Source organism: Harmonia axyridis, chromosome 1 (genome assembly GCF_914767665.1).
Source record: "Harmonia axyridis chromosome 1, icHarAxyr1.1, whole genome shotgun sequence".
Taxonomy (NCBI): domain Eukaryota; kingdom Metazoa; phylum Arthropoda; class Insecta; order Coleoptera; family Coccinellidae; genus Harmonia; species Harmonia axyridis.
Window position 1 is genome coordinate 65,563,115 of NC_059501.1, and position 27,211 is coordinate 65,590,325.

The following is a 27,211-nucleotide window of genomic DNA, read 5'->3' on the forward strand; positions in this document are numbered from 1 at the left end:
AGAAAACAAACTTCAAAGTCAAACTTCGAGTGAAACAACTGATGACACTAGGAGAGCAATAGTTGCCAAACCTTGGATTTCAGCAGGTAGATACAGAAATATGAATGATGAATGGGATCATCCCAGGGAAATCCGCTGTAGAATTGAAAAGACAAGAGCAGCTTTCATTAAAATGAAAAAACTTTTCACGAATCACGACCTGAACAAGAAGACCAAAATACGACTTCTGAAGTGCTATGTCTTTCCTGTGCTTCTGTATGGGGTGGAGTCATGGACGCTTACTGAAGCTTCGTGTAAGAGGCTTGAAGCATTCGAGATATGGCTCTACAGAAGAATACTCCGAATCAGTTGGACAGAGCACATGACCAATGAGAGGGTGCTAATATTAGTCAACAAGAAAACTGAAATTGTTGACACCGTGAAGAGGAGGAAACTGGAGTACTTGGGCCACATCATGCGGAATGAACAAAGATACGGCCTTCTCCAGCTAATACTACAAGGCAAGGTTGAGGGAAAGAGAGGTCCCGACAGGAGGAGAATTTCGTGGCTCAGAAATTTGAGAGTCTGGTTCTCGGAAACAACAATTGGACTGTTTCGTGCAGCAGTTAATAAGGTCACAATAGCCCAGAATGGTCTCCGATATCCGATAACGGATTGGCACTATCAAGAAGAAGAAGATACAGAAAATAATAAATATTCTGCTTATTATCAATTCGAAAATCAGGAAATCTTCTGTAATCGAAAATAGTTTTTTGAGACAACGTTTATTGATATCTGGAATATGAAAAAAAAAGGTTTAATATCGGAATTGAAACCAAAAATTACTCGAAATAATAGCATTTTTTTGATTAGATTGTTCATAAATTGGATCTCATAATTATTCGAATTTTCCTGAGGATCACTGAAGAATTGTTTGACAAGAACCGACAAGAAAACATGAAGTGTAGTGATGGACCACAATTTATTTTCACATTTTTCTAAACTATCAGTGGTTCACCAAAAAAAAAAGTTCTGGTGGAAAGAAGCGGGCACTCTTCCAGAAAAAATATCACCCTGTTGATTTGCATTCAAAATTAGCATATCACATGATGAAAACTTTGAATTTAAATATGCAATATATCCTATACCAAATATAAGTTAAATATCTTGTGAAAGAAAGGTGCCATGAGAAAAAATCTCGAACTTCAACATTTGTATCTCGAAAACAAATCGTTTTCGGACCTATGTTATAGGACTTAATTTCTTAAAATGATCCGAGGAATCTGCTATTTTCGTTTGTTCCTCCAAGTCAGGAACATCCTGTATAGTCAATTCAAAACTGATGTTTTTACAAATAAATTGCATATTCAACGAAACACATTGAATTGTAAAATACAGCACAGACAATTTTTCGATGCGAATAACTCAGTTCAGTTCTTTGATAACTGCAGTACTAAAATTTTGTGAGGACAATGAAAAAACTGAAAACAACGGGTAAGTGTATACCGGTGACGAATGCAAAAATCACAGATGGAAAAACAAGAGGGACTCCGAAAAAACGAGTAGATAAGGGAAAATAATAAACCTCGTAGTGCAATAAAAGTAATTTTAAGTAAGTTTTGCTGCCGTGTAGATTTAAAGAAAAGTAAAAAGATTATTGGTTCATTTTATGGAAGAATTTTCGTTTTTGGTCTTTGAGAGAATTCTGAAATTTTATATTTTGGAAATCTTGGGGGGGGGGGGTGCTAATTACCCACAGTACTCCCCCCCCCCATTGCAACGTCCTTGGATGCAGTATACGAATCCCCGGTACGGTAATAAGTGCAGAAGGCATTGATATTCTTCCACGAGTTCAAAATTCAAAAACGAACCACGAAGTGGCGAGTTTTGGAATGAACGAGTGGTAGAATGAGCCTTCTGTACGAGTATTATACATTATTTTCTCTAATTGCATTTTCATTGAAATTAATGAAATATTTCCATAAATATAATTTAGTGATTTTTGCATTGAAATATGTTGGTTGGCAGAACTGATTTCTTTAAGGCAAATTGATGAATTGACAGATAAAGCCGTGGCGGAAAGTTCGGGGTGCCAACATAGAATAATAAAATATAACCATAAAAACAGTGCGTTTCTGATATATTCTCGCACGATTTTGTTCTACAAGATGTGGAAGAATGAACGGAATAACCACAGAATTAGAGAAATAAACTTCAAGTCAGAAATTTGATACAATACTTTCTATTCACTAGTGTAAATATGAAAACTTTCTGTTACCCCTGAACAAATCAGTCATTCATTGAAAATTAAGACGGGTCCTCTGAAATAGTGTCCCTTGTTTTCTATTCCAAAACGATCATTTCTTCACGCGACGAATCCACGTCTGCGTAACTTGCTTGTTTATTTAAAGCATTCTGAAGTGCAACTCATACTTTCGGTTCAGGAGGTTGAAATAATAAAATCTTTATTGGCCAGAATGAATGAAATAATTATTCTCCCGTTGACTAGTTAATCTTCTTATATTCACTGAGGCCGAGAGGGTTAATGCTTCTAGGGGACTTCGTAGGAAACTCTATGCTTCCGGGGCACGATTGATTAACTCACGTAGTAAGTGCTGAAAGCAGTATATTCGGAATTTACAGTCGATTATTTTCGATCTCAATTTCATACAGGATCTGTTTATTCGTTTGTATGAATAAGAAACTGGATAAACTCAGTGCGCACGTGTTATTATTAGAAATAAGAGGTTTAAGCGCTCTCCGAGCAAATAGCATTGAACCCCTGTTTTGAGCTAATAATCTCCGTAACGGTTTTTAAAATTCAGCTTACACAAGAACTTGAAATGCATCAAAACGATCTTGATTTTCATCGACAAATCATCTTCAGTGATGAGGTCGATTTTCACCTCTGAGGCTACGTTAATAAGCAGAGCTATCGCATTTGGCACTCGGAAACTTGAAGAATTATTGTTAGAAATATCCTTCCTTCTGAACGTGTCACTGTTTGCTACAGTTTTTGGGCTGGTGGTGTGATTGGACATTACTTATCAAAAAACACAATCAATTGTGTAAAATTCAAAGAAATCTTTCAAACAAAAAGTGTGATGATAAAAAGCAGAGAACAGTTAGATGAAAAATAGAGGATTTTGAAAAAAGAATAATCGAAGCTAAAGAACCCAAGCTAAGATCAAAAGAATACCAAAGAAGAGTCCACTACCTTTATGGGACCAACAGACGAGCAACTTGGTCCCCAACCAAGTTGACAACTTCTCAAGTTGGCGACTAAGTTGCTCGTGTGTGGGCTAGTTGGCGGTTGATAATCCAAGTTGCCAACTAGGTTGCCAACTTAGTTGTCAACTTGGTTGGCGACTAAGTTGCTCGTCCGTGGGTCCCATTAGACGTCAGGATATTGTTCGAGGAAAATAACAAGGCGAAGAAACAGTATAGACGCACATTGAACCCTGGTGACAAAACTGTACTGAGGCTATAGTCCGCATATCGCCGAGAATTTGAGAGCGGTTACTAATGGTTATCAATATGTCAGGTAACCTGCTTCGTATTTACTTACAGGCCGCTTGACACTTGTCAATGGTCAACTAATTTTTTTATTGACAGAATTTTGGAGGTTATAAAAAAAAAAGTTTTTGGGTGTTAGATGTCATGGAAAATATTCATGAATAATAATCTGAAAATTAAAATGACAACTGCCAACCGGAGTGGGCGTGGTTACCGAACCTGACCAGAATAAAAGAACGGTTGCTCTGGTGACAGATAACTCACCGAAGTTTGAGGAAATAGTCACCGGTTTTTGAGGAATTTGACATATACGGACCACCAACTTACTAACCATAGTAACCAAGGTGATATGCGGACGATACCCTGAATAAATTGACCAACGAAGTGAAAAACTGAGTCAGACAAGTGTTCAACGAAGACTGGGAGAAGAAGCTAGAAGAACAAGATACGGAAGACCATAATCACTGTGGAAAATGACGACAGCACTAACTGGAAGAAAAACGAAAGCGAAGATACCAGCATTGAAGAAGGAAATATCAAGTAGCTATTACAAATTAAGAAAAGGCAGAAATGTTTGCAAAATCATCGATTTAAGATGAATCCAAAAATCAACGACGACCAATTCAATCAATCAGTTGAAATGCAAGGAAATATAGCAGAAAATGATAAAAATGAAATGGAAGAAGATCCAAAAGCAGTGACTAGAGAAGAAATTGAAGAAATTACATTGAAAAATAGAAAAGCACCCGGAATAAAAAATCAAACAATTAAAAACTTACCAGGAGAAGCTCGAGATGAAATCGTTGAAATAGCCAGATCCATACTAAAAACAGGATATTATCCAAACAAATGGAAAACGGCTGATAGATACAATATTAATTTGCAAGAAAGACCCAACGAATTATAGACCCATAAGCCTATTATCGGCAATTGGTAAAGTGATAGAGAAATTAATTCACAGAAGATTAATGGATTTCGTAGAAGGAAATAAAATAAATCCAGATGACCAGTTTGGGTTTCGCAAAGAGCATTCAACGATCCACCAACTGGTATCGACTAACTGAAAATATAAAGGAGCAAATGAACCTCTCTATAGATACTGGTGCAATATTCTTGGATATAGAAAAAGCATTTGATAAAATGTGGCATCAAGATTTGATATTCAAAATGAAATAAAGAGGCCAATTTACTTACCAGAAAATGAGCACCAACGCCTTTCATTGGCCTAGAACCTTTCTGTGGTATAGCTAAATCTACCTTCAAAAAAAGAGTTTCAGGAGAAGAAAAAACCCGAAGGAGAAACACTCTGACAAAATATTCCTGGGTTGGATCATTTCAAAAAATTTCTTCGAAACTTTGATACTGCGAGATCTAAGAAACTTTCGAATTTTAGTAAGGATATGCTTGACCTCCTCACTGGATTCCTTATAGGGGATTGCCGCCAAAGAAACTCTGGGCGGACAGAAGACAGAATCGAATTTGAGCACGGAATTGTCATCATTGGGTTGTTCCTAAGATGCATAGAATCTTAGTTGTACCTAAGATGTCTAAAAACATGGTGTATGCACTCCTCATATTTTGAATGCAAGGACATTCGACGAAATTGAAAATATTAGTTTTAGTTCGTTGCGGCGCCGCAATGTCATACTTGTCATTTCGAACTTCTTCCGTTGATTTTAATTGGATACATTAATTAAAACCCGATACTGACCAATCAAAAGCGATGTGTAACCGAGTATGATCGTGCAAAGTCGTGAAACGAAAAAAGAAACGTTTACTGGAAAGAATTCAAATATTTAAAATAGAGAGAGAGAGTTTATTGGTATTTCAATTACAAGAATTGCTTCCATAGATCATAACTATAATGAAAGATATACATATGTAGGTACAGTCCATTCAGGAATTATTGACATCGAAGTAGGCCATGAACGTCTAGTCGCGGCTTTATTTCTGGTTACAAAAATATCACTAAAAATTGCTATGGTTCATCATAGAAATGACCAGTTTAAATTATTTTCATCATTTTTGTATCCGAAAGATCCTGAATTTTCGAAATTACGATTATTACGAAGGGACGCATACAGTCATGATTTCATAAATTGAAATTCAGATTATATAACGTAAAACTATAGTGAAATGCTATCTCATTTCAAGGAAATTCAATGAAGAGATATCTATTCATTTAAGAGTCGCTCATGAAAGATCCCATTGAAGATCATTAAAATAGGCATATTCCTTTTCGCCAAAGGCTCTACAAAAATTGTTGCATTACTGATGGACACTGGATACCAACCTGCTTGCAAAATTCTTATTAAATCACTCTTATGGATCATTTTAACTGTGGTGTCTAAACTGGTAAAGAAAACAGAAAAAACTGGTTGATAAATTTAAATAGTGTAGCTCAGTGAATGGAAGAGCCGTATCATAATAAGACAGAAATAAAATTCAAAGAATCCATTTAGTATATGAAAAATTTTGACATCACAGTTGTACTGTAACTTTCAAAATTGGAACCAATTTATCAGCCGATGTGTAAATTACTTTCTAAAGTCACTATTTATTGAAACTGTTCATGACATGAATGATTGATTAAACTTGTATGAAAAATATAGGTACTTTTTGTACTCGAGTTTTCTGTTTTTTATTGAAATGCTTGTATACTAGTTTCTATTAAATTACATAAATTATTTTGCCCATAACAGCTTTAACTCACTCACTAAAAGCATTTTTGCATGAAATTATTTTTAATTTGTGAATTTTAAAATTTTATTGCATTCTATTATTATCTTCAAGGGGGTAAGAGATGAAGAAATTCTTGAAGTTACTCTTCTGAATATATTTTTCAATTAAATACTCAGTAAAAATTCTATAAAGCAATTGGAATTTATTAGATTTTTGGATTACTTATTGAAGAACAAAACACAGATATAACAATACTTCATTTCAATATAAAATATAAATAAGCTATAGATGCAATGCCAAGACTTTGTTTAGCAATCCAATCATAAAATAATTCTCTCTTCATAGATTTATATAATCCTCATGATCACCACTGTCAAAACAAAACATCCAGGTAAAAATCCAAATATCCAGCATTCAAAATAGTGCTCCTTCTACTTTTACCCTTGAATATACTTGAAAAACATTTTGTTTTCTTTCTAGAGTCTACTGTTGAATAATGCTGGCATTTTCAAATAACCAAGTTTCCTCCAGATAAATGAATTTCACATTTTGTTGCAAATATTCTCTGTATTCACCATAAAATCGTACTCAACTTATTATATTTTTCTGTTTATCAATAAGAATTTTCCTTTTATTAACTGTTTTGAACTTGTAACCAATTACGTTTATGTAATGTTGTCTTTGATTGATTAAAATCCAGATGCTTTTTGGTCAATTTTCATCCAGGCTGATATATTGGTTGCTTTTGGCTCGGGTTTTGGTAACAATCAAATCATTCAATGATTCTTTGAAGGTGAAATCGTATTGCACAGGTTTTCTTCCACTAATAATCCAGGTTGTAATGACTTGCCTTCTTCTTTTTTCAAACAGTACTGTGAGAAATACTCAAATAAACTAATGAATGTGTGTTTGAAATTAATACAACTTTTAAGTTTCAAAATTTCTTCGATCAAAACCAATAACAGAAACATACTGAAATCTAACCTCTTGTCAATGACATTTCCAATGCCAACCCGAAATCTGCAATTCAAAATGTTACTGAATGAGCCAGTACCAACTTAATTTCGATTTTCCATAGCCACCCGGGATGTCAATAATTCCTGAATGGACTGTACATAATGGCACAAAACTCATAAATAATAAATAACAAGAATCTTAATTTGTTGATAGCGCTACCTACAGTTGACGTAACGAAGCTTAACTAATATTCTCAAAATTGGCAAAACAAAAGCTAATCAGTCCATACACCTGGTTTTTAGACATCTTGGTTGTACCTTATCGTTAGATACCATCCCTGTCTCAAAATTCGAAAATAATGTGATGACATGGATGTCAATTGACGCTAACCTCAATTTTAATTCTTCGTAAATTGAATGTTGCAGTCTTGTCTCGTGGATAAGGGGATGGTATACTTCAGCTTTCAAATACAATAACAAATCCATACAGAACTCAAATCATTTCTACCTGATTCTTTGATATTAAAAAACCTGGATGTGATATTTGCTACACTCTTCACTGTAATTGAATTCAAACTGAAAAAATTCAGTTAATCTCCATAATGATTTTTTTATTTACAGGTACACTTCCTGTAGAGCTTTCAAAATTCTTACAGATGAAGTGAACGATCTAGCAGGACAACATGAAGTTATAGCAGAGGATTTACAGTCCAAAGTGATTAAAGAACTTAATGCGTTAGTGAAGGACCTGAGGGAAGAGAGAAAGGTAAGAAATCAATTCAATGGATGTTTTCCAAATGCCCAAACTGTAAGCAAAAGCAATTAATTCACTTACTTCTATTTGAGAAGGTTTCTCATTCATATATAAAGTGCTGACAAGTCAGTATCTCAGGACATAATATCAATCTGTTAGAAAGAAAACATCCCAAAATTAAAATATGCAAATACATCATTCTCCTTTCCTACAAAATACAAACTCAGAGTTTAGATAATCTAGAATGAACTTAAATATTTCCATGTATTTATGAAACATCTTTTATAAGAGATTTTTCATCACAAAAATTTAGTAATTTAACTGTGAACATTGCAAAAGGCTACTCTTTAATGAAACATTTATTCTTCTAATAAAAAATGGTAAGGGAAAAGGGTCTCTGCCATATTGTCCAGATGAAATTTCTTGATTTACCTTAATAAATAATTATTTCAAAAATTTTCAGAAACAACTTCAGGAGGGACAGAGGCTGACCCAAATTCTCCAAACTCAACTGGACACCTTGCAAAGGTCGAAAAAAGCATACGACAAAGCATTCCGTGATGCAGAGAAAGCATTAGACAATTTCCAAAAAGCAGATGCTGATTTGAACCTGTCCAGGGCAGAGGTAACATAATGATAATGATTTTTTTTCAGAATGTAAGCCAGAAAGTGTTCTCATTTCAGGTGGAGAAGCAGAGAACCAATTACCAATATAAAACTCAAATATGTGATACAACCAAGAATGAATATGCGCAACAGTTGCAGAGGACGAATGAACTACAAAGACAGCATTATAGATCAGGACTTCCTGAAGTGTTCAGACATCTGCAAGAGTTGGACGAGAAACGCATCAAGAACATAAAAAACTTTATTTATAGTTCGGTGAAAATTGAAAGAAATGTGTTTCCTATAATTAATAAGTGTTTGGACGGTATATTGAAGGCGAGTGATATAATTGATGAAAAGGATGTGAGTATAATATGTTTTATTGTGCAAGCATTTTGAAATTTTTATGTCTTGCCCATTTGGATCGTACTAGATCTTTTCATGTGTCGAAACTTTTTCGTTTCACCCATATTATTGGATTTATCGTATAAGAAAACTATGTTCTAGCATGACAGTGTTGCTTTCATAACTTAATGATTTTTATGAACCAGATCACACTTAACAAAGCATATCACAGATTAATGTTAAAAGAATTCTTCTATTTTTGGATTGATCTTGATTTAAATAATACCTTACTGTAGTTTTCATGAAACTTATTTAATCATGAATTAACAATGGAAAAGAAATAAAATAACTCAATGTCTAAATAAGACTATTTGAATATTCTTCTTACTTTTTTACTGATCCGTTTCTATATAAAATTATGAAAATCAGTCTTATAAGAAATACAATTCCACAAATTCTCTACAACAAATATTTAGGAACATAAAAGAATATATTGGACAGAAATCAAAATTATATCAAGGTGATATGTAGTGTTATGGTCTATCTTTTTTTTTGAGTTATTAAAAAATTTGTTTGAATTTTAATTTCAAGGTTACTGCAAGGTCAAGTTCAGAAATTAAAATACTCTTGGTGGCTAGTATACTAAACTTAATCAAAAAACACTCTGAAACTGACGCCATTATGGAAATACTCTTAAACTCAAAATAAATGTGCAGTTTTAGATATTCTACCAGACTTGACTTTTTCCAACCATCATTACCAATCTGAATTTATGAATTTGACTTTGAAATCTAACTCACTGGAAATGTTAGATCATAAACAAATCATATTGTAAAAACATTTGCTATCCAACATAAACAATTTTAAATTTGGAAGGAAGAGGGTTTTTGATATGATGCGGACTTTGCAGATGCACAGTATGAATCAATGCAATATTTTTTCATTTGTTATTTTTTTTCGCCTTTCTGCTTATCAAGTTAGCCTATCTTTTGAGAGATGGCGAATTTGGGATTGACTAATGTCTTTAAACTGTGAGTTGGTACACAGCTCACATTTTTTTTGTGAGTTATATTCAAAATGTAGTATTGTAAGTTTTACATTTTTATTTCTGGTATTATACGATTGAGATTTTTCTTTTGGAAATAAACTACTCAATATTATGGAAAACTAAATGAAATAGTTTAATTGAGTATGTGGAATGTCATAGAATCCAAAAAAACAAAGCTCCTCAGGCTTTTATCGATATCTTCTGAAACATGAATACTCGATGAAATATCAATAAATCATATTTATATCCTTAGTCAACAACTATATTGAAAATTGAGCCATATATCTTGTTAACAAGATACTTTACTGTTTCTATTACCATATTCACATATTAATGTACGCTGATATTAATTTAACTTTTCACCAATATATACCAAATTTGTACCATAATCCATAACATTTGGTGTATATGTTCTGTATAAGATAATTTTATATTGTGTCGTTCTTCATATCTTCAAGTCATCCAAATCTCCAATAACACACTGGCTTCTTACTACTGTTTGTTGATGTTGGTGTTAGAGATAATATAAGTTACACAAGATGCAAGTTAAGGGCATGAAACATAAGGCTTTGATGGTGACTAAAATCCTAAAATTTTTTTGTTGCCTTGTGTACTCTTTTTATTTTTGATTTGAAATAAATCTGCTCTGAAAAACTCAGGATCCTCTGCCTAGGACCATAGGATCAGTATGATAGCCCAAATACATGTTTGATTTATTAGTTTGAATAATTACCATAGTGTGAATTTTACAGTGATTTTTTCATAAGCTATTTTTTCACGGTGATTTGAGATATTTTAGGATATGAAAAAAATATTGAACAATCGGTAAAATTTTGATGTTTTTTTTAGTGTGGCAATTTTCATGCGACTGAGTGTATGTTAAGATTTTTTTTTTAAATTGATATAGCTCTGAGTGCTGAAACTTATATAACACTAAAAGATCTGATAAGACATTTTCTCTGGATTCAAGAACAATGTGTTTTATATCACTATTTAATTGAAAACCATATAGTAAATATGCTAATGTTTTTAAGGGTACAATATTTTTCTTATCATTTCTCTGATAATTATACATGCTTTTTCCCTAAAAACTGATTCTACATTGAATTATTTGAGTAATTTGAATTCTTTGCATTGCAGGACAGCAAAATGGTGATAGAAAGATATAAATCGGGTTTTGAACCCCCTGAAGATATACCATTTGAAGATTTATCAAAAAGTGGTAGTGATTCAGGAAGTACACACATAGTCAATAATATCCAACCTAGTAATAAAATAAAAGATGGTGTCTATACTGTGAAAGGGACCATATCGGGAAAAGCAATGAGAAAACGTACTGGAATATTCCAAATTTTTGGCAATAGAGGGGTGAGTAATTTAATTTATTTTAAGATGTTAAAGATGTATTTCCAAGATTCAATTATAAATCTGATCTTAAAGCAATGGAATGAATGTTGCTTCTATTTGAATTTATCAGGGAATCATATATTTTGATAGGCTTAGAGTCTTAACTGTATTTTTAGATATTTCTAATATCAACCAATTCCAAAATTCACCTCATAACTTTAAGGTTTGTCGTACCTTCTACTATTTTTGTAGCTTGAATTTTTAGTTCTTTTGGTGGGGTCTCCTTAGAACTTCTTAAGTATTCTCTTTTTTTAATATTTCAGTTTACTTCGAAAAATTACAATTGAAATCTCAACATATGAATGAATTTAATACAATTCTCTTTCTTTGTTTATACTTATCTTACAATTAATTTATTTTCTTTGTACTTATTCTGCTGACGATGGCGGTACGACTACATTGACTTAAACTTACCTTAAAATTCTTTAGTAAGTATTCTGGCTCCATTTTAGCATGGTTTTTTTATGTAATTCACAACTTGTGACGTTGAAATTATAATCTTTTATTTCATTTTTTGAGTGAAAATTGTCTCTTGAAGAACTAGAAAATTAACACACTCACCTCTCCAAGTTATATTCCTGTATGTATTACTGAACTCCATTGAGCCATCTAAGAGTTTGGTATTTCAATAACCACAGATTCAAAGTGAATATCTATTTCTTCAAGATTCCCCTATAGAGAATTTCAATAGATGAAAGGAAAATTAAAAGTGTGAAAGAAATTGTGACAGTAAAGAGAAGATATTTTAGAATTAACTTAAAAAAAAAGTTTTCGAAAAGATTATTCCTTACCATCAAAGTGCTTTTGTCTGCTTATATGTCATGCTGTAGATGAAGTCACATCTAGTGATGATTTTTAATCAATAAGATTTTGCATCTATCCTGCAAACCGAGACAGCTTCTACATTTGAGCGCATATTTACATCACTACGGACAGCCAGGCCACACTGGAACTATAGCCAGGGGATTCTACTGACATGGAAGTACTATCAAACCATAAAGCAACTGACAAGAGGCAATAAAGTAACTATACTATGGGTACTGGGGCAGGAAATGAAAAAGCCGATGAACTCACAAAAAAACATCAAGGTTGACACCTGTTAGTCCTGATCCCTTCTATGGGTTTGGAAAATTCCAATTAAAGGCAGTGGTCCAACAATGGGAGGGGGACAATAGGAAAACCCTCTGGAGGAAAATTGTGGTGCTTTCATTGACCTATACCAAAAAGCTCCTGAAGCTACCAAGAGCTGAGCTTAGGGTAATGGTGGAACTGTTGACAGGACAGTGTCGGTAAAATACCTTTTATACCGCATGGGTAGGTCGGCAGACTGTGGAAAGGAGGTAGAAACAGCCGAACACATAGTGTGCAATTGCCCGATGCTGACTGACCTCAGAACCAGCCACATGGGAAAGTAGTCAGTTCTGGATGCTCACAAAGTAATAGCCAAGGCTCTTAAGGATGTTGTCGGTTTCGTTTCAATGTGGTCGCAGTTCCCGGTAGGCTATAGCCGTACAGAGCTGTATCTACCCCGATTAAGTGAAATGCAGTAATAATCCTAAAATTTTTCTAATAAGTATGAGTAGGTATTTATTGAACAAAAAAGAGTTAGAGATAGGCGAAAATAAAATTGAGAAATGAAGATCAAGCTCGAATATTTCAAATTAATATTGTGCGCACACATAAATTTCGATCTTTACTTTACTGTCATGCACATCCATTTTCCAGAATATTTTTTTTTAAGTTACCTTTAATAACAAAATCTAAATACCAGAATATTTGCAAACCCATCACATATTACTTATGCCAACTGATTAAATAGATTGGTGGCAAGTGCACTGTTTTGCGGTTACATTACAGGAAACATTATTTTTCATTGTTTTGGTTTCCACTTGACGGAAATTCAATATTGGATTGTTCAAAAAGTAGAATGACTTTATTTCCGCAAAATCATTCATTTCTATTCGAGTTGAAGAATAGGGCTGATTTGGAGTAAATTTCAAATTTTGGGTTGGGAATGGTCTCAAAAACATTGTTTCCAACACCAATGTTTAGTATTAACCGATGTTCATAATTTCTACCGATTTGTTAATTGCCGATGTTAACTAAACAGGATATATGTTTGGCATCGTTGCAAAATTTCGACGCTAATCGTAGAGAAATCAAAAATTTCACACACAATGTGACATAATCAGGTTATGTCCATAGAGAAATAATGTTTATGGTTATGGCTATAAGTCATGTATATACGTTTTGAGTTGCGCAGATTCCTTTTGAAACTAATCGGAAGATAAACGTCTAAATTTGCCTGTTCTGTGTAACCGGTGATCAGATCACATTGAGGACCAGTTGCACCTTTCAAAAAATAAACACTGTTTACGTAATCAATGTTTAGTATTAACCGATGTTTATAATTTCTACCGATGGCACCGTTTGCTAATTACTAATGTTTAGCTAAACAGGATATATATTTGGCAACATTGCAAAATTTCGATGGTTATCACAGAGAAATCAAGAATTTAAGTATAATGTTCTGTGCTTTTGTGATGCCAAAGTCAGCATAAAATATAAATTATTATTATAAATTATCATTAAATGATAATTCATGATCTGAATATTCTGAATCCAAATTTCAATTTTGAATTTTCCAACAAAACTAAACACAAACACAATGTGACACAATTAGGTTATGTCCTTAGAGAAATAATATATATAGTTATATACGTTATAATCGTATATTAGTTATATACGATTTGAGTTGCGCAGAACCTCGTTTGAAACTAATCGGGAAGATAAACGTCCAAATTTTCCTGTTAAGTGTTATCATTGATGAGGCCACATTAAACTTGAAATTTTCGGGATAGGTTGTGATCTTGAATACCTGGTTAAATTCTTTAATGGGCATAATACGACTATGAGTAACGAAAATATGGCCGTTTGAAATTTTGTTTTTCTATTTATCTCAAACTGCATATATGATCGAGATGAAAATGCGCATTAAGATGTAAAACAACAATTTCAAACTTTGTGCAAAATTTCTTGTTGATGAAATAACTAGAACCATAGAAAATTTAAAAAAAAACGAAAAAGTCCATTGACAATAACTATAATTTTATTTATAATACAAGCATATATTATTATTTACAAAATAAATATAATCTTATTTACAAAAATGCATTTCGTCAATTAAATAGACAGAATAAAACTTAATAATGTTTGTATTCAGGTTTCAATGTCCACATGAATTTGTTGGGGCCCTTCATATTATATATGCACAGTTCATGCAAAATTTTTTTAAGATGCACTACCGGCTGCTTTGTTAAGTGCACCAAATCTGTTATTTTATAAAATTCATGTTTTTCGAAAAGATCAAATAATATTGCCTCCACTTCATTATCTTCTTTTTTCGTCAATTTTTCCTTGGGCCTCCTTGTTTCAACTTCTTTTGGCTTATTCAATGGTATGAATTTGTTGACATGCCGTTTTAATAATATAGTAGTCCTTTCGGGCTCTTGTGCCTTTATCATTTTTTCTGCTGCCTTATTCAAAAACTTTTCATCAGTACGAGGTTGCATTTCCAATTTATGCCTTACGCGACCTTCTATGGAAATATCATCTGGATTTTCTATCAGGGGTAATATCACCTGGTTCAAGTCACGTGCTCTTTTCATTGGAATAATACTAGGTATTTCTTCCCATTCTTGGCTATTACTCATTGTTGATGGTTGCAGATGCAGTGATATTTCACTTGGCTTCTCTCCATCTTTCACTATTTTCATTTCACCAATGTGAGTTCCATCCTCAAGGTTCATCAATTTCTCTGATATATATCTAGGCATTTTCACTATCCACACTCTTTTTCGAATCTTGTTAATATTTAAATCTTCCATTTTTCTTATAATTTCACTGTCCACACTTTCGAATTCTCTATAGTCTCACTCGATAGTTGTTTATGGCAGGTACTACTCACAGTGAACTGACGTCGATAGTAAATGGTTAGAGGTAACGTGGTAAACTCTCGTTGTTTCATAGACAAAATATTCTTCTTCTTCTATTCTTGACCTTAAGGTTTGGCAATGTAAGACTTCCTCATCGATTCTGATTGTTATAATTTAGATATATTTTACATGCTTTGTTTTCTCTATGGGTATAATAATAGTATATTATATTATAAGTATTAAAAGTGCATATTTTTTTTACGAGCAATATTTGCAGTTGCGAGGCGGAACGCAGCCGAGCGAATGCAAAATTGCGAGTAAAAAGAGGAACTTTTTGTCAGTATGATATATACTATTTTTTCCCCAACCAAGTCAAATTAAAATAAAAAACAATGCAATTACTTTTAGTCCTAGGATTAAAAGTAGCGTTTTTAATCCTAGGATTGAAAGTGTTGCTAAGCAACAAGCAAATTTTTATACAGTAAGGGAATTGATGGCTTTTGCACTTGAAAATAGTACAAAAATGTCAACATTTTTTGATGGTTGCAGAAAATATTATTTTTTGAGAGCTTCAAAATTGTTGCATCTTTTCTAATTTTAGATATAAAGTTCATATTCTCTTTGAAAACATTCGTTAATAATGTTCTCCATACTTTGAACATGTATTGGCTTGTCTATTTGAATATCCAGATTTGTAATTTTTTGGACTCGGCTTCACTCTTTCCCTGGTTAGTTATCAAGATAGTTGGGGACTCCTAATTGAATATTATAGTATTATCAGGTGGAATTTATCTATAATTGTAATTTCCTAATTCATCGATTTAATGTTTAATCAAGTGAAATTGCCATTATTCATCTACAAATTGAAGTATTTCTCATTGTGTTTTGCCAATGTCACTGCAATAGATGTTGTAAACTGGAAACAAGGGTGATACTTGAGGTGCACATTGCATTAAAGTGAATAGGTGGCATGTTGAATAATTTATTTTTGTTCTCAGTTTTCTATCCTCCATTTATTTTATATTATGGATAAGATAAATGTGCACCTTATGTAGTAATAATAATATATATTTATAGCCACTTTGTATAGTAAACCCTTTATGTGTGTACCTACTAATAAAAGTTTTATTCATATTAGCTGAGGCTGCTGTTTTATATTATTTTTGTGCATTTCATGTGTGGAGATAAACATTGTGAGAGAGTGAATTGTCATTTTTTCTCACGAAAACCGAATGGGTATACTTTTGGAAATGTTTGTCAATTTGTTCTTTAATTACCTTGTCTAGTAGCTTTCCTAAAAGTGGTGTGAGGATTATTGGTCTATTGTTTTCTACTTTTTGTGATCTCTGTTCTCTTTTGCTATAAGAATGTTTTTAGGGTTTTCAATATTTATGGGAACTTATTATTCAGACACCAATCATACATCTTAATTATGTGTGGATGAGATGTGGTGATAACATATTTTTGTTTAGATTTCTCTCGTTACAATATGCGTATTCGAAGTTTTCTAATACTTGAGAAGTATACAAGAACACGTTGGACTATCATATGACAGTCAGAGAGTTATGTACAAACGGCTTACTTTTGATTCGATTCAGATCAGACATACCAGTACTAACGCAACTTAGGTTATTGCATATGAGTAGTGATATGGAACTGGTTTATTACAATTGTAAGAATCAACTTTATCTAACTTGATAATCCTGATGGGCTGAACATTAAGGAATCAAATAAGAAAATCCCTCATGAACTATATGTATTGTAATATTACGATGATACTGAATGCCTTACTTTTTACTACACTCAATTTTCTGATAGAAAATCATTATTTTGAGTTGGTTACTAAAAAAAATTAATTTGGTGTGAGGAATATGCGATGGCTTTTCAAATCTGTAAGATATTTTGAATAGTCAATATATATTCTTGAATCTCGAATCAAGCATTCTATATATATTCTGAACAGAAGAATTTTTTATTTTCTTTATGTGTTGATGTGATAATGGTAATGTAATCATTCTCACATGTTGTGGCTATTTATTGGTTAATATAAATTTTTATTTTACTAAAAACCTATTATAACAGAAAATGTTTGCTTTTTCAAGCTTATAGCTTCAATGTTTTTTCTTGCGATGAGCATGTGCTAATGCTTTTATTTTTCATGCAAACAGAAGCTTACAGAAGTCTGTATGGCAATAAAGGTATGTGCTTATTAAGGCTTTTCCTCCAATATAAATTTTTTTTTTTTCACAAAAACATACTGATGAATTATTTGATTTCGAGAGCGCAACTACTTCTTTATTTGTATTTTTATTCCATCACAATTTGTTTTACATTAAGAAAATATATTCAACATTGAAATTTTCAAATAGCATGCTGCAATATCTGATGGAAAGGATGACATGAGTGACTTACCACCAAATCAGAGGCGAAAAAAATTGGCTCAGAAGATTGCGGATCTCAAAGCAAAAGTTGCTCAAGAATCTGCTGCTAGAGATGGTCTAATGAAGATGAAAAGTGTGTATGAGGCAAATCCCGCTTTGGGAGATCCAATGACAGTTGAAGGTAATAAAAACATACATATTTGGCTCGATATTGTTCAGAAATTCTGCTTCAAGATAAACTCTATTTTACATTTTCCCATTCTATCATATCTCAAAGTGGCTATTAGAGATGAAAAAACTATTATTAGTTGTATGATTGATATTGTTTGAGAATCCTATCCATTATTTGTAAATGATCCATATCCCGTAATAAATTTTAAATGAATTCATATTTCCGTAACACAATCATGTTACCATGATACAAAATTTTCTACCGTAATGACCTATTCTTAAAGCTTTGGAATTTATGGATTTTTACATATGATTTTATATGTATATATAAAAAAAAAGAAATTGAAAATTGTCTATGGTTTGTTATTTCTGATCTCAGTAAATTTGAACCTAGTTTTTACGTGTCATAGCTGGAAAACGATACAAATTCAGCTTTTCTTAGATTTTTCAAATGCTTTTGATAATGAGAATTACTCAAAACTATTAAAAACAGTATACCATAGTTATTTTGTTTACAAGGTAAAGTTATATTTTCCCTACTCTATTGTGTAACAAATATGATTTTCATACATATGTTACTTAGAACTGAAATAACTTACTTGAATTCAAGACAAGTTCATTCCTATATATACCCAAACTGAAACTTAGACTGACTCAATACAATACAAAGTTCATCTGATGGTAAAAGATCAAAAACGAACTGGAAGACTATTTTGAGAATTGTGAAACATTTAACTTACTAGAATTTTATGAAGAAAACTAGCGCATGTAATTGATTGATTTCAAAATTTTATTTACTAAATTGTAGAAATTCAAAATGAATTCATTATTATTAATATAATTGTATTGATTTTAAGCCTTTAAAATTCATGGATTAAATTCTCAAGCTAAGTGCATCAAAGCAGTTTGGTTACTTTCTCAATTTTTGAAAAAAGCTTTGTATGGATTTTTTGAATTTGGTGATGTCAGAATTTCAAGAATAATTTTCAAGGCTCGTAATTTAAATTTCCAACCAATATAAAACCAACATATAAAAAAATTATATCTTTTTTCAGGCCAACTAAATGAAAGCAGTCATCGTCTAGAAAAACTTCAGATGGAACTGAAACGATTCCAGGGATACCTGGAAGAAGCACTCAAGAACCAAAACAGTTCCAGCAATTCAGCGAATAATTCACCTCGTTTGATAAACGGATCCCGGCATCATCGGAACTCTGGGGGGAGTGCTGCCGAAGAGGAATCTTTGAGCAGGTCCGCAAGCGATAGCAGCGTTACTAATCCTACAGTAAATCATAACAAACAATCAGTACCTGGCACTCCGCAACTTAACAATCATGGGTGGGTGTTGCCTTTAACTTTTTCTTCACCACTATGGGGTACTCTCAATACCTCTTTTTTAGCTTTATTCCGAAAAGTATAATTCAATTAGAGGAATATCAAATTACAATGAAAATTTACTCAAAACTTTGAGGTAATATAGCAGAATGCAATTTCATTTAAAAATAAGTAATTATGAATTCATGGATTCCGTTAATATATTTTGTTGGCAAGCACACGTCATAGATTAGGTAATTTGATAGCAGATTGCATGCTTTCAGTAATTGCAAGCGTTAACCGCTTTATACAACTTGACATAAAACATATCAAAAATATAAATGCATGTTGGTTCGCAAATAGATTTGCTGGGTTCTGTATTTTTTTAACATGAACAGTACAAAAATGATTGAGCTTGTGTTGTATTTAGGCTTGACTGTTACTAGGTTCAGCTACCACTTTATTTATTCCTTACTCTATAATTGCTTCATGAAATCCTGTGGTACTTTTTATTTTATCATTTATTTAATATTATTTTGAGCTCAGATCTCCATCACTCTTACACCTATTTGCAAAATCACTATTTAAAAAAGTGTCTTGTCAGCACTTCCTTTCATAACATAACCGTGACTGTTATAAATTTATGCTTCCTTAGATGCCAACAAGGGGGCATAATGTTGGTTTTGAGACTACTCCAGAGTGGTATTTTATAGCAACCAACAATTTTCATTTTGGGAAATAGTCTAATTATAAGAGTGAAAGATCTTTATGATTCCTTAAGGTTTTAAAATATTTTAAATATTCTTTGAGATGAGTTTGACGATTCCTTACATACTTGTTATTTGAATTAACTTTATTTTTTTCTTGTTTGCTGTATTATCCTAAAAGCTGGTTTCATAAAATTACACAGGCAAACAAAATGAAAACATAAATTAGGTGCTGAAAATCCAACAATCGATTTTGAATGTTTTTAATGTGAAACTTTCATAAACACTCTCAGCTCTAGTTTTTGAGATACAGGTTAATTGATGTTCAATAATCATTGGTCATTTGTGAATACCTTAGAACATTAATAAGAGGAACGGAAATTGCCTTGTAACTGATGCATTTGTTTTGATTCCAATATTTGTCTCTCCTTGTCTGACGGGACACTATAGCAGTAGCGTAACATGATTTGATTTATTGAAATTATCAATTGATGCTCAAAAATAGTTTATAATTTTGATTTATGTATGACAGTTCTTTCGTGCTTCAAAAAGGCCAATGTTTTTTTCAGTTTAATGATTTAGCTACTATGAAGTTCTGAAAAAAGGATTCCTGATAAAACATTCAACAATCAAATCAGGATTCTGCACGCCTATGTATTCAGCTAGCTCGATTGTGATTGGCAACACTGAACTTCCACCTCTCTTGTTTTCGGGATCAAGCACAAATGTTTACTTTCTGTTCCTTCTATATATATTCTAAGGTGAATTAAGAGTTTTATTCAGTTTATTTAAACTGAATAAAACTTAATAATGTTTGTATTCAGGTTTCAATGCCCACATGAATTTGTGGGGGCCCTTCATATTATATATGCACAGTTCATGCAAATTTTTTTTGAGATGCACTACCGGCTGCTTTGTTAAGCGCACCAAATCTGTTATTTTATAAAATTCATGTTTTTCAAAAAGATCAAATAATATTGCCTCCACTTCATTATCTTCTTTTTTCACCAATTTTTCCTTGGGCCTCCTTGTTTCAACTTCTGTTGGCTTATTCAATGGTAAGAATTTGTTGACATGCCGTTTTAATAATATAGTAGTCCTTTCGGGCTCTTGTGCCTTTATCATTTTTTCAGCTGCCTTATTCAAAAACTTTTCGTCAGTAGGAGGTTGCATTTCCAATTTATGCCTTACGCGACCTTCTATGGAAATACCATCTTGATTTTTTATTAGGGGTAATATCACCTGGTTCAAGTCACGTGCTCTTTTCATTGGAATAATACTAGGTATTTCTTCCCATTCTTGGCTATTACTCATTGTTGATGGTTGCAGATGCAGTGATATTTCACTTGGCTCCTCTCCATCTTTCACTATTTCCATTTCACCAATGTGAGTTCCATCCTCAAGGTTCATCAATTTCTCTGATATATATCTAGGCATTTTCACTATCCACACTTGATGAATAATCTTGTCTGCCTATTCTTCTCAGATTTCGTTCAGTGTTTTCAAATGAGCACTGATTTTGAGAAAACAATTTAACAACTTCTAAACATTGTTGTGTATCTTTCCATGATTAAATGACATAACCTATTAAACACAAATGACATAAGAAATGTCGAAAGATAATACACAGTGTTGCCATTATAACCATTCCTATTGGAAAACCCTAAACTAACATCCACGAGTTTTTGTTTATAACTACTCAAATCCATGTATTTTTTTAAACTGGCAATAGTAATAGTTATAACGTGAAATATACTCAAATTGAAAATAAAAATGCTAAATGTAGCATATCTCAAAGAATAGATCTGATGCACAAAATCTGGGGCTATTTCAAATTCTGGGCCAAAAAGTTATCCAAGAATAGTTAAAAAAACCTGTGTATTCATCAACTATGAACATTTGACTCTCATCCTTTTTATATTTGGTTCACGTTTTCTTCTTATTCTCAGACTTTTTCCCTATTCTTCATTATAATCGCTTCTTTAATTTATAAGTTATTCAACCTTGCTTGATATAGTTGTTCAAACAGTCCAGAGAGTGGATTGGGTACGTCTCACACTTCGTTGCCAGGAGTAGATTCGGATCCGGATCAATATGATGGTCATCATGTAGATCCAGAAAGTGAATACTATGAGGCGGACCTTTTACCTGCTATTGGAACCTGTAAAGCTTTGTATCCCTTTGAAGGTAAGTTATTAGTCTTAAGTTGGAGGAAATATATGGTATCAAAATATTAGGTATATATTATCCAGTGAATCATTGAAAAGATAAACTATGATAGGAATTTCATTATTGGTTAATTCAAATAAAACTAGAGACTAATCTTTGAGACGCTATGTACACGATTGTTTGAATGATGATATAATATTTTTGATAATATTCAATAAAAATTAAGAAAAACACTGAAAGCATCAGAAGCTTTCGAGCGCCGTTTGAAGACTACAAAACTGTATATATGAAATTTATCATTGTTGTCCGTTAGTTAGATTTATTGTTACAGAAATATTGGAATTTTTTTCATGTTTTGCTTTAATGTTTCTAACGTTATGGTTATTGTTATTGTACATCCTAATACAAAATTTCAAATGGGTCTGATCTGTTTTCAGTAAAAATTAGGGTCTTTCTCGATATTCTGGCTTGAAACTGTTAGTTTACATCTAAATATAGATTTCATCTTGATAGCATTCGTAGTTTGAAATTATCAAGAAAGATTTCTCCGAATTACGCCCCTTAATGGACATTCTAGATGTAATCATGTTTACGATCAAATCAATATTCAATTCAAATCAAAATATATTCAAACATCTAGTAGTAAAACCTGTTCACAACCCTTAAATGTGATTGAAGCAATCGAGAGAAGAATAATGAATACTATAGGCAGAATGCCTGTTTTGCATCACAGACCCTCCCAAAGTGCATAATACATATTGTCATCGTGACATAATGATGGAGCGATCTGTTCGCCCAAACATTTACATTTAATTGGTTGGAATACAATGGTACGAGAATGAAGAATTCCTAAGTTCACTTGATCTGCCTTATTTGAATGGGATTGAATAATATTTAATATTTACGTGTTCCAGTTGAATTGAAAATTTAATAGGTTTCACATTCATATACAATACATAAAATGAATAATGAAGATTGAATGTTCTAATCTCTAAAGACTTTAATAAATGTGGAAAAATTGTTATCGAAATTTTCTGTCACTAGTGTCATTGATGTGTATGTGTGTACTAGTGTCATTGATGATAATAGTGTCATGTTGATGTGTGTAAAGTGTCATCTATGAAAAAAGATAAAACTATTACATTTATTGACCTGACCTGATTCAGTTCAAGTAGACACTCTTTGAGGCAATTCAAGTAATCAGTTAGGCCTGTTTATAATGTATTAATTGAAAATTTTATTATATGCCATCATAATCCTGATTTTATGAGCTGCTAGACCCGCTTTGATCGAAGAATGCTAGGTAACATTATCACCTCTAACTTTTTATTTTGGGCCTTCCTAATCTATAGTATTTATTACCTTTTCAAGATCTTTACAATATGAACTTCTGAATTTTTCCAATATCAGTTCAAACTTTCACATTTTTTATATGAACTGTCAAACAACCTTCTCAACAATTGAAAAGAAAACTATTCTGATTTAAAATACATTTATTTAGGATTTGAGATATTCTGTGATGAAAGAGGACACTAAACCATATTGCAATATTTGTACTATTTGTAGTGTTTTCGTATACATACATTGGAAATTTCAGAGTAATAAACATAGATAGAGGGAGCATAAGTCATTTTCAGTAAGCAAATTTTGTCCACAACATGAACTATCAAATTTGACATGAAGCGCGCGGAAATGAAAACATATCATATCATATCGTTTATTTACCAAAATAAACTTCATTATTATACCAATGATACGATATTTCACTCAATACGCGAGTTTCTCCACGAAGAACGCACTTCTTATGTCCCATAGTGAATCAATGTTTCATATCAATTCAAAATATATTGAGTTGAATACCCGAATATATCAGAAATTCGGAAAAAAACTTCAAGCACGCCAAACGACGTGAAACAACGGATGACACTAGGAGAGCAATTGTTGCCAAACCTTGGATTTCAGCAGGTAGATACAGAAAATAATAAATATTCTGCATACTATAAATTAGACAATTAGGAAAAATATCGGAGTTCAAATATTCAAATGCTGTTTTAGGGTCAGGAATAAATAAATGAATAATAAAAAAATTTGCATATTCAATTGGTAATCACTCAAATAAATATATTTAATTCAATATGATATAGGTACATTCATAATGATATTGTAAAATTGTGGATTTGAAAATATAATACGATCCGACAATGTAATCTAACCATGTTAGGGACATGTAAAAATTGGGTATACTCCCTTTCTCTATGTTTATTACTCTATGTTGGAAATAGACAGTTCCAATTGTCAGAATTACAATTTTATTAAAATTGTACAGAGCATTTTGTAGTGGAATTATAATTGTCTGATCCAATTATAACTATTTGTGAAATGAAGGCAATGCGTTTCTTCAAAATGTTTAGGAAAAAGAAGAAATCAAATGAGGAGTACGAAAACTTTTTGAGGAAGAAAATATCCATTATTTGCGTTATGGGACCCAAAAGTTGCGGGAACACTGTAATATCATATATGCTTGCAGAATGCAGTAAGTTTGAAATAATAGATGTCAGTAAATTGCTTGTTTTGTACTCTCTGAAGAGTGATTTATCATCAAAAGCTTCTGTGGTAACCAAGTGTATGGAAAAAGATAAATTGGTGCCTGATGATATTGTTGTTCATATATTGAAAGAAGAAATTCTCCTAACATACGAAAGTGTGGATGGGTTCATCATTTCGGGATTCCCAAGAAATTTATCCCAAATGAAACTATTTATCAAGCATATATATAATGTCAATGTAATAATCCACATTAATTTGGAGTTAGATGCTTTTCTCACACGTTTGCTATTTACTGATAGTAAAATTGATATTAACGAAGCCCGAATTAAGTTCATCAAGTACAACAAAAAACTGAAACCCATTAGGAAAGAATATGAAGATAAAACAGTTGATGTTAAGTGTATATTTCCAAAGGAGGACGCAGTAACCCGTATATTGGAGATATTAGAAGACGATTTCGGATTTAAGTTTATGCGTTTGTATACTAAATAAATTAATAAATTGGAGATATTAATTTTGATATATTTTGATTTGCTAGACCAAGTTCTGAAGAAGCACACTGTTTGTTCAAGAATTAATAATTCACTTATATCTAAAATTTTTTTGATCTATAATTTTTTTTATGATTTTGGAAGAATATTGGAAAAATAATACTATTAGAACAGATAGATATTCATGTTACTACATTAAATTTACATTTTCTATCTTTTTACTGTTTCTTTCAAAATTCGAAATTCATTAAACCAAGTACCTCAATAATTTATTTGGGTATGCATTTGTATTTGATCAAATATTTATCTTGGTGTTAGTGTATATCCTGTCCTACTGCGCCATGTGTTATCTTCTTTATTTGAAGGGTTATTTTGAATCACACTCACAGGTGATAGACACTTTATTTCTTTATTCAAATTATTTAAAGTTGGTTTACTTGTAAACTGGCTTGAACAAGTTAGTCTGCACAAATGCATATCTGCACAAATGCATATCTGACACAACATAATAAATGAAATATTGTGGTTCACCTCTAGCGATCTACCCCTTCGGACAAATATGAAATGATGAATTGCACGTATTATGTTCTACTACTACTAATTAATTTATCTTTGCAGCTACCAGTGAGGGTAGTATTCCGATGGCCCCAGACGAACTGCTACATCTCATTGAGATGGACCAGGGTGACGGGTGGACAAGGGTAAGGAAGATGAATGGAGAGTGTGATGAAGGATTTGTGCCAACTTCGTATATAGAAACCACATTACTTGATACTTAATCATAGTTCCCTTCAAAAGTTGTCTCTTTTAATTCTGAAAAGGAAATGATTGCATTTGAGGGAAGATGGGGAAAATTATTCATGATAGTTTGATTTCATACTATAAAGTTGCCATCCAATTAATTTCCCTACTTCACTTCTTGTGACATATTTGATCAGTTTTAACATAGTTTGATGAAATTCATAAGTCATAATTTTATTTTAAAGCTCTTGTTTTAAATTGAATCCTTTAAATTAATTCCTGCATCCCAAATTGCTATTTTATTTCAAAATGTTGTACAAAAATGTTCTTCAATAAAATCTTTGATGATATGATATTTATGAATATTGCGAAATAAAATTGTCATTAACAACTTAGAAAAATTTCTGTTCTATTCATTATTAAAAACATATTTATAAGAAATTCATATCTTTTTCTTGGTAGTCTAAATTCTGCTATTTGTGATGGAATTTCGGAAATAACTTTTCGAAATATATTTTTGTATTGTATATCTTCAAGTAATTGTTATTACTGGAAAATGATGAAGCAATTAGCATTCTTTTAAATTTAATCAAATATTAATGGATATTGCTTTCCGCAATATAATCGTTTTGCTTAGCACAATTCTTTATTTAAATGAGATAAATCAAGACATATATTATGTTGATGTTTATTTTAGGGCTTAATTATTGTATATTTAATTAGGTGTAAGTTTGTATTGTGTATATATGCTCATCATTAACATAAGGTTCTTCAGTAAAAAACAAAAGTGTAATTATTCTTTACTCAAAAAAATTATGTATAAACAAGATTATTAGCATAGCTTCAGTTATGAATTATTTTTTTATTGTAAATATTATAATAATGAATATCACTTGAGTTGAGACAAATTCTTTAAAAAAAGCTTTCAGTAATGAATTAATTTTAAATGAGAACCAATTCCAATAACCAATTACCACTTTCAATGTTTCTGTACAAGTTCATTAACTACTCCTAATAAGAATAGTACATAAATAAAATAAATGCATTCTTATATTATTGTCTATTTCTTATCATCTATTCAATCTTTATCTTTTAATCCATATTAAAAATGTATTGAATATTTTTCAATGCAATGGAACCTCAATTTTATGTGAGTTTTAATATATGATTAAAAACTAAGAACACACAAAAGTTGAATGAAGATTATTTTTCTGCAAAATAATTCTTTTACGAGAACATTGAAAATTTCTTGGTTATTTGAGAGCAAATAGTGCGGATGGAATATGCTGCTTGTATTTTGAAGTTCCTTCCCACTGATGAAAGCTTTATTTGAAAATTCAATTTCATATCACTGTTATTATGCAGCCAAATATCAAAATGCAAATTAATTCCAATTCATATATTCCACAAATGAAATGGAAGATTTCAAAAAAGGTACTGTAGCCAACTTATTTTTATACTG

General features: G+C 31.8%; 1 protein-coding gene across 7 annotated transcripts in view; it reads left to right on the forward strand.

Moving 5' to 3' along the window:
• LOC123670909 (formin-binding protein 1) overlaps positions 1-26,800 on the forward strand; it is a 91,872-nt gene extending 65,072 nt beyond the window's left edge. The window contains exons 4-12 of one of the 7 annotated variants that reach the window (XM_045604488.1): positions 7,755-7,899; positions 8,351-8,512; positions 8,572-8,856; positions 11,027-11,254; positions 17,400-17,426; positions 17,598-17,790; positions 18,836-19,118; positions 21,831-21,988; positions 25,627-26,800. In XM_045604488.1, coding sequence (XP_045460444.1) covers positions 7,755-7,899; positions 8,351-8,512; positions 8,572-8,856; positions 11,027-11,254; positions 17,400-17,426; positions 17,598-17,790; positions 18,836-19,118; positions 21,831-21,988; positions 25,627-25,787 — 1,642 coding nt within the window. In that variant the 3' untranslated portion in view covers positions 25,788-26,800. Of the gene's footprint in view, positions 1-7,754; positions 7,900-8,350; positions 8,513-8,571; positions 8,857-11,026; positions 11,255-17,399; positions 17,427-17,597; positions 17,791-18,835; positions 19,119-21,818; positions 21,989-25,626 lie in introns of all 7 variants that reach the window. The other 6 variants (XM_045604492.1, XM_045604494.1, XM_045604487.1 and 3 more) reach the window with 6 other exon arrangements.
• The last annotated feature ends 411 nt before the right edge of the window (positions 26,801-27,211 follow it).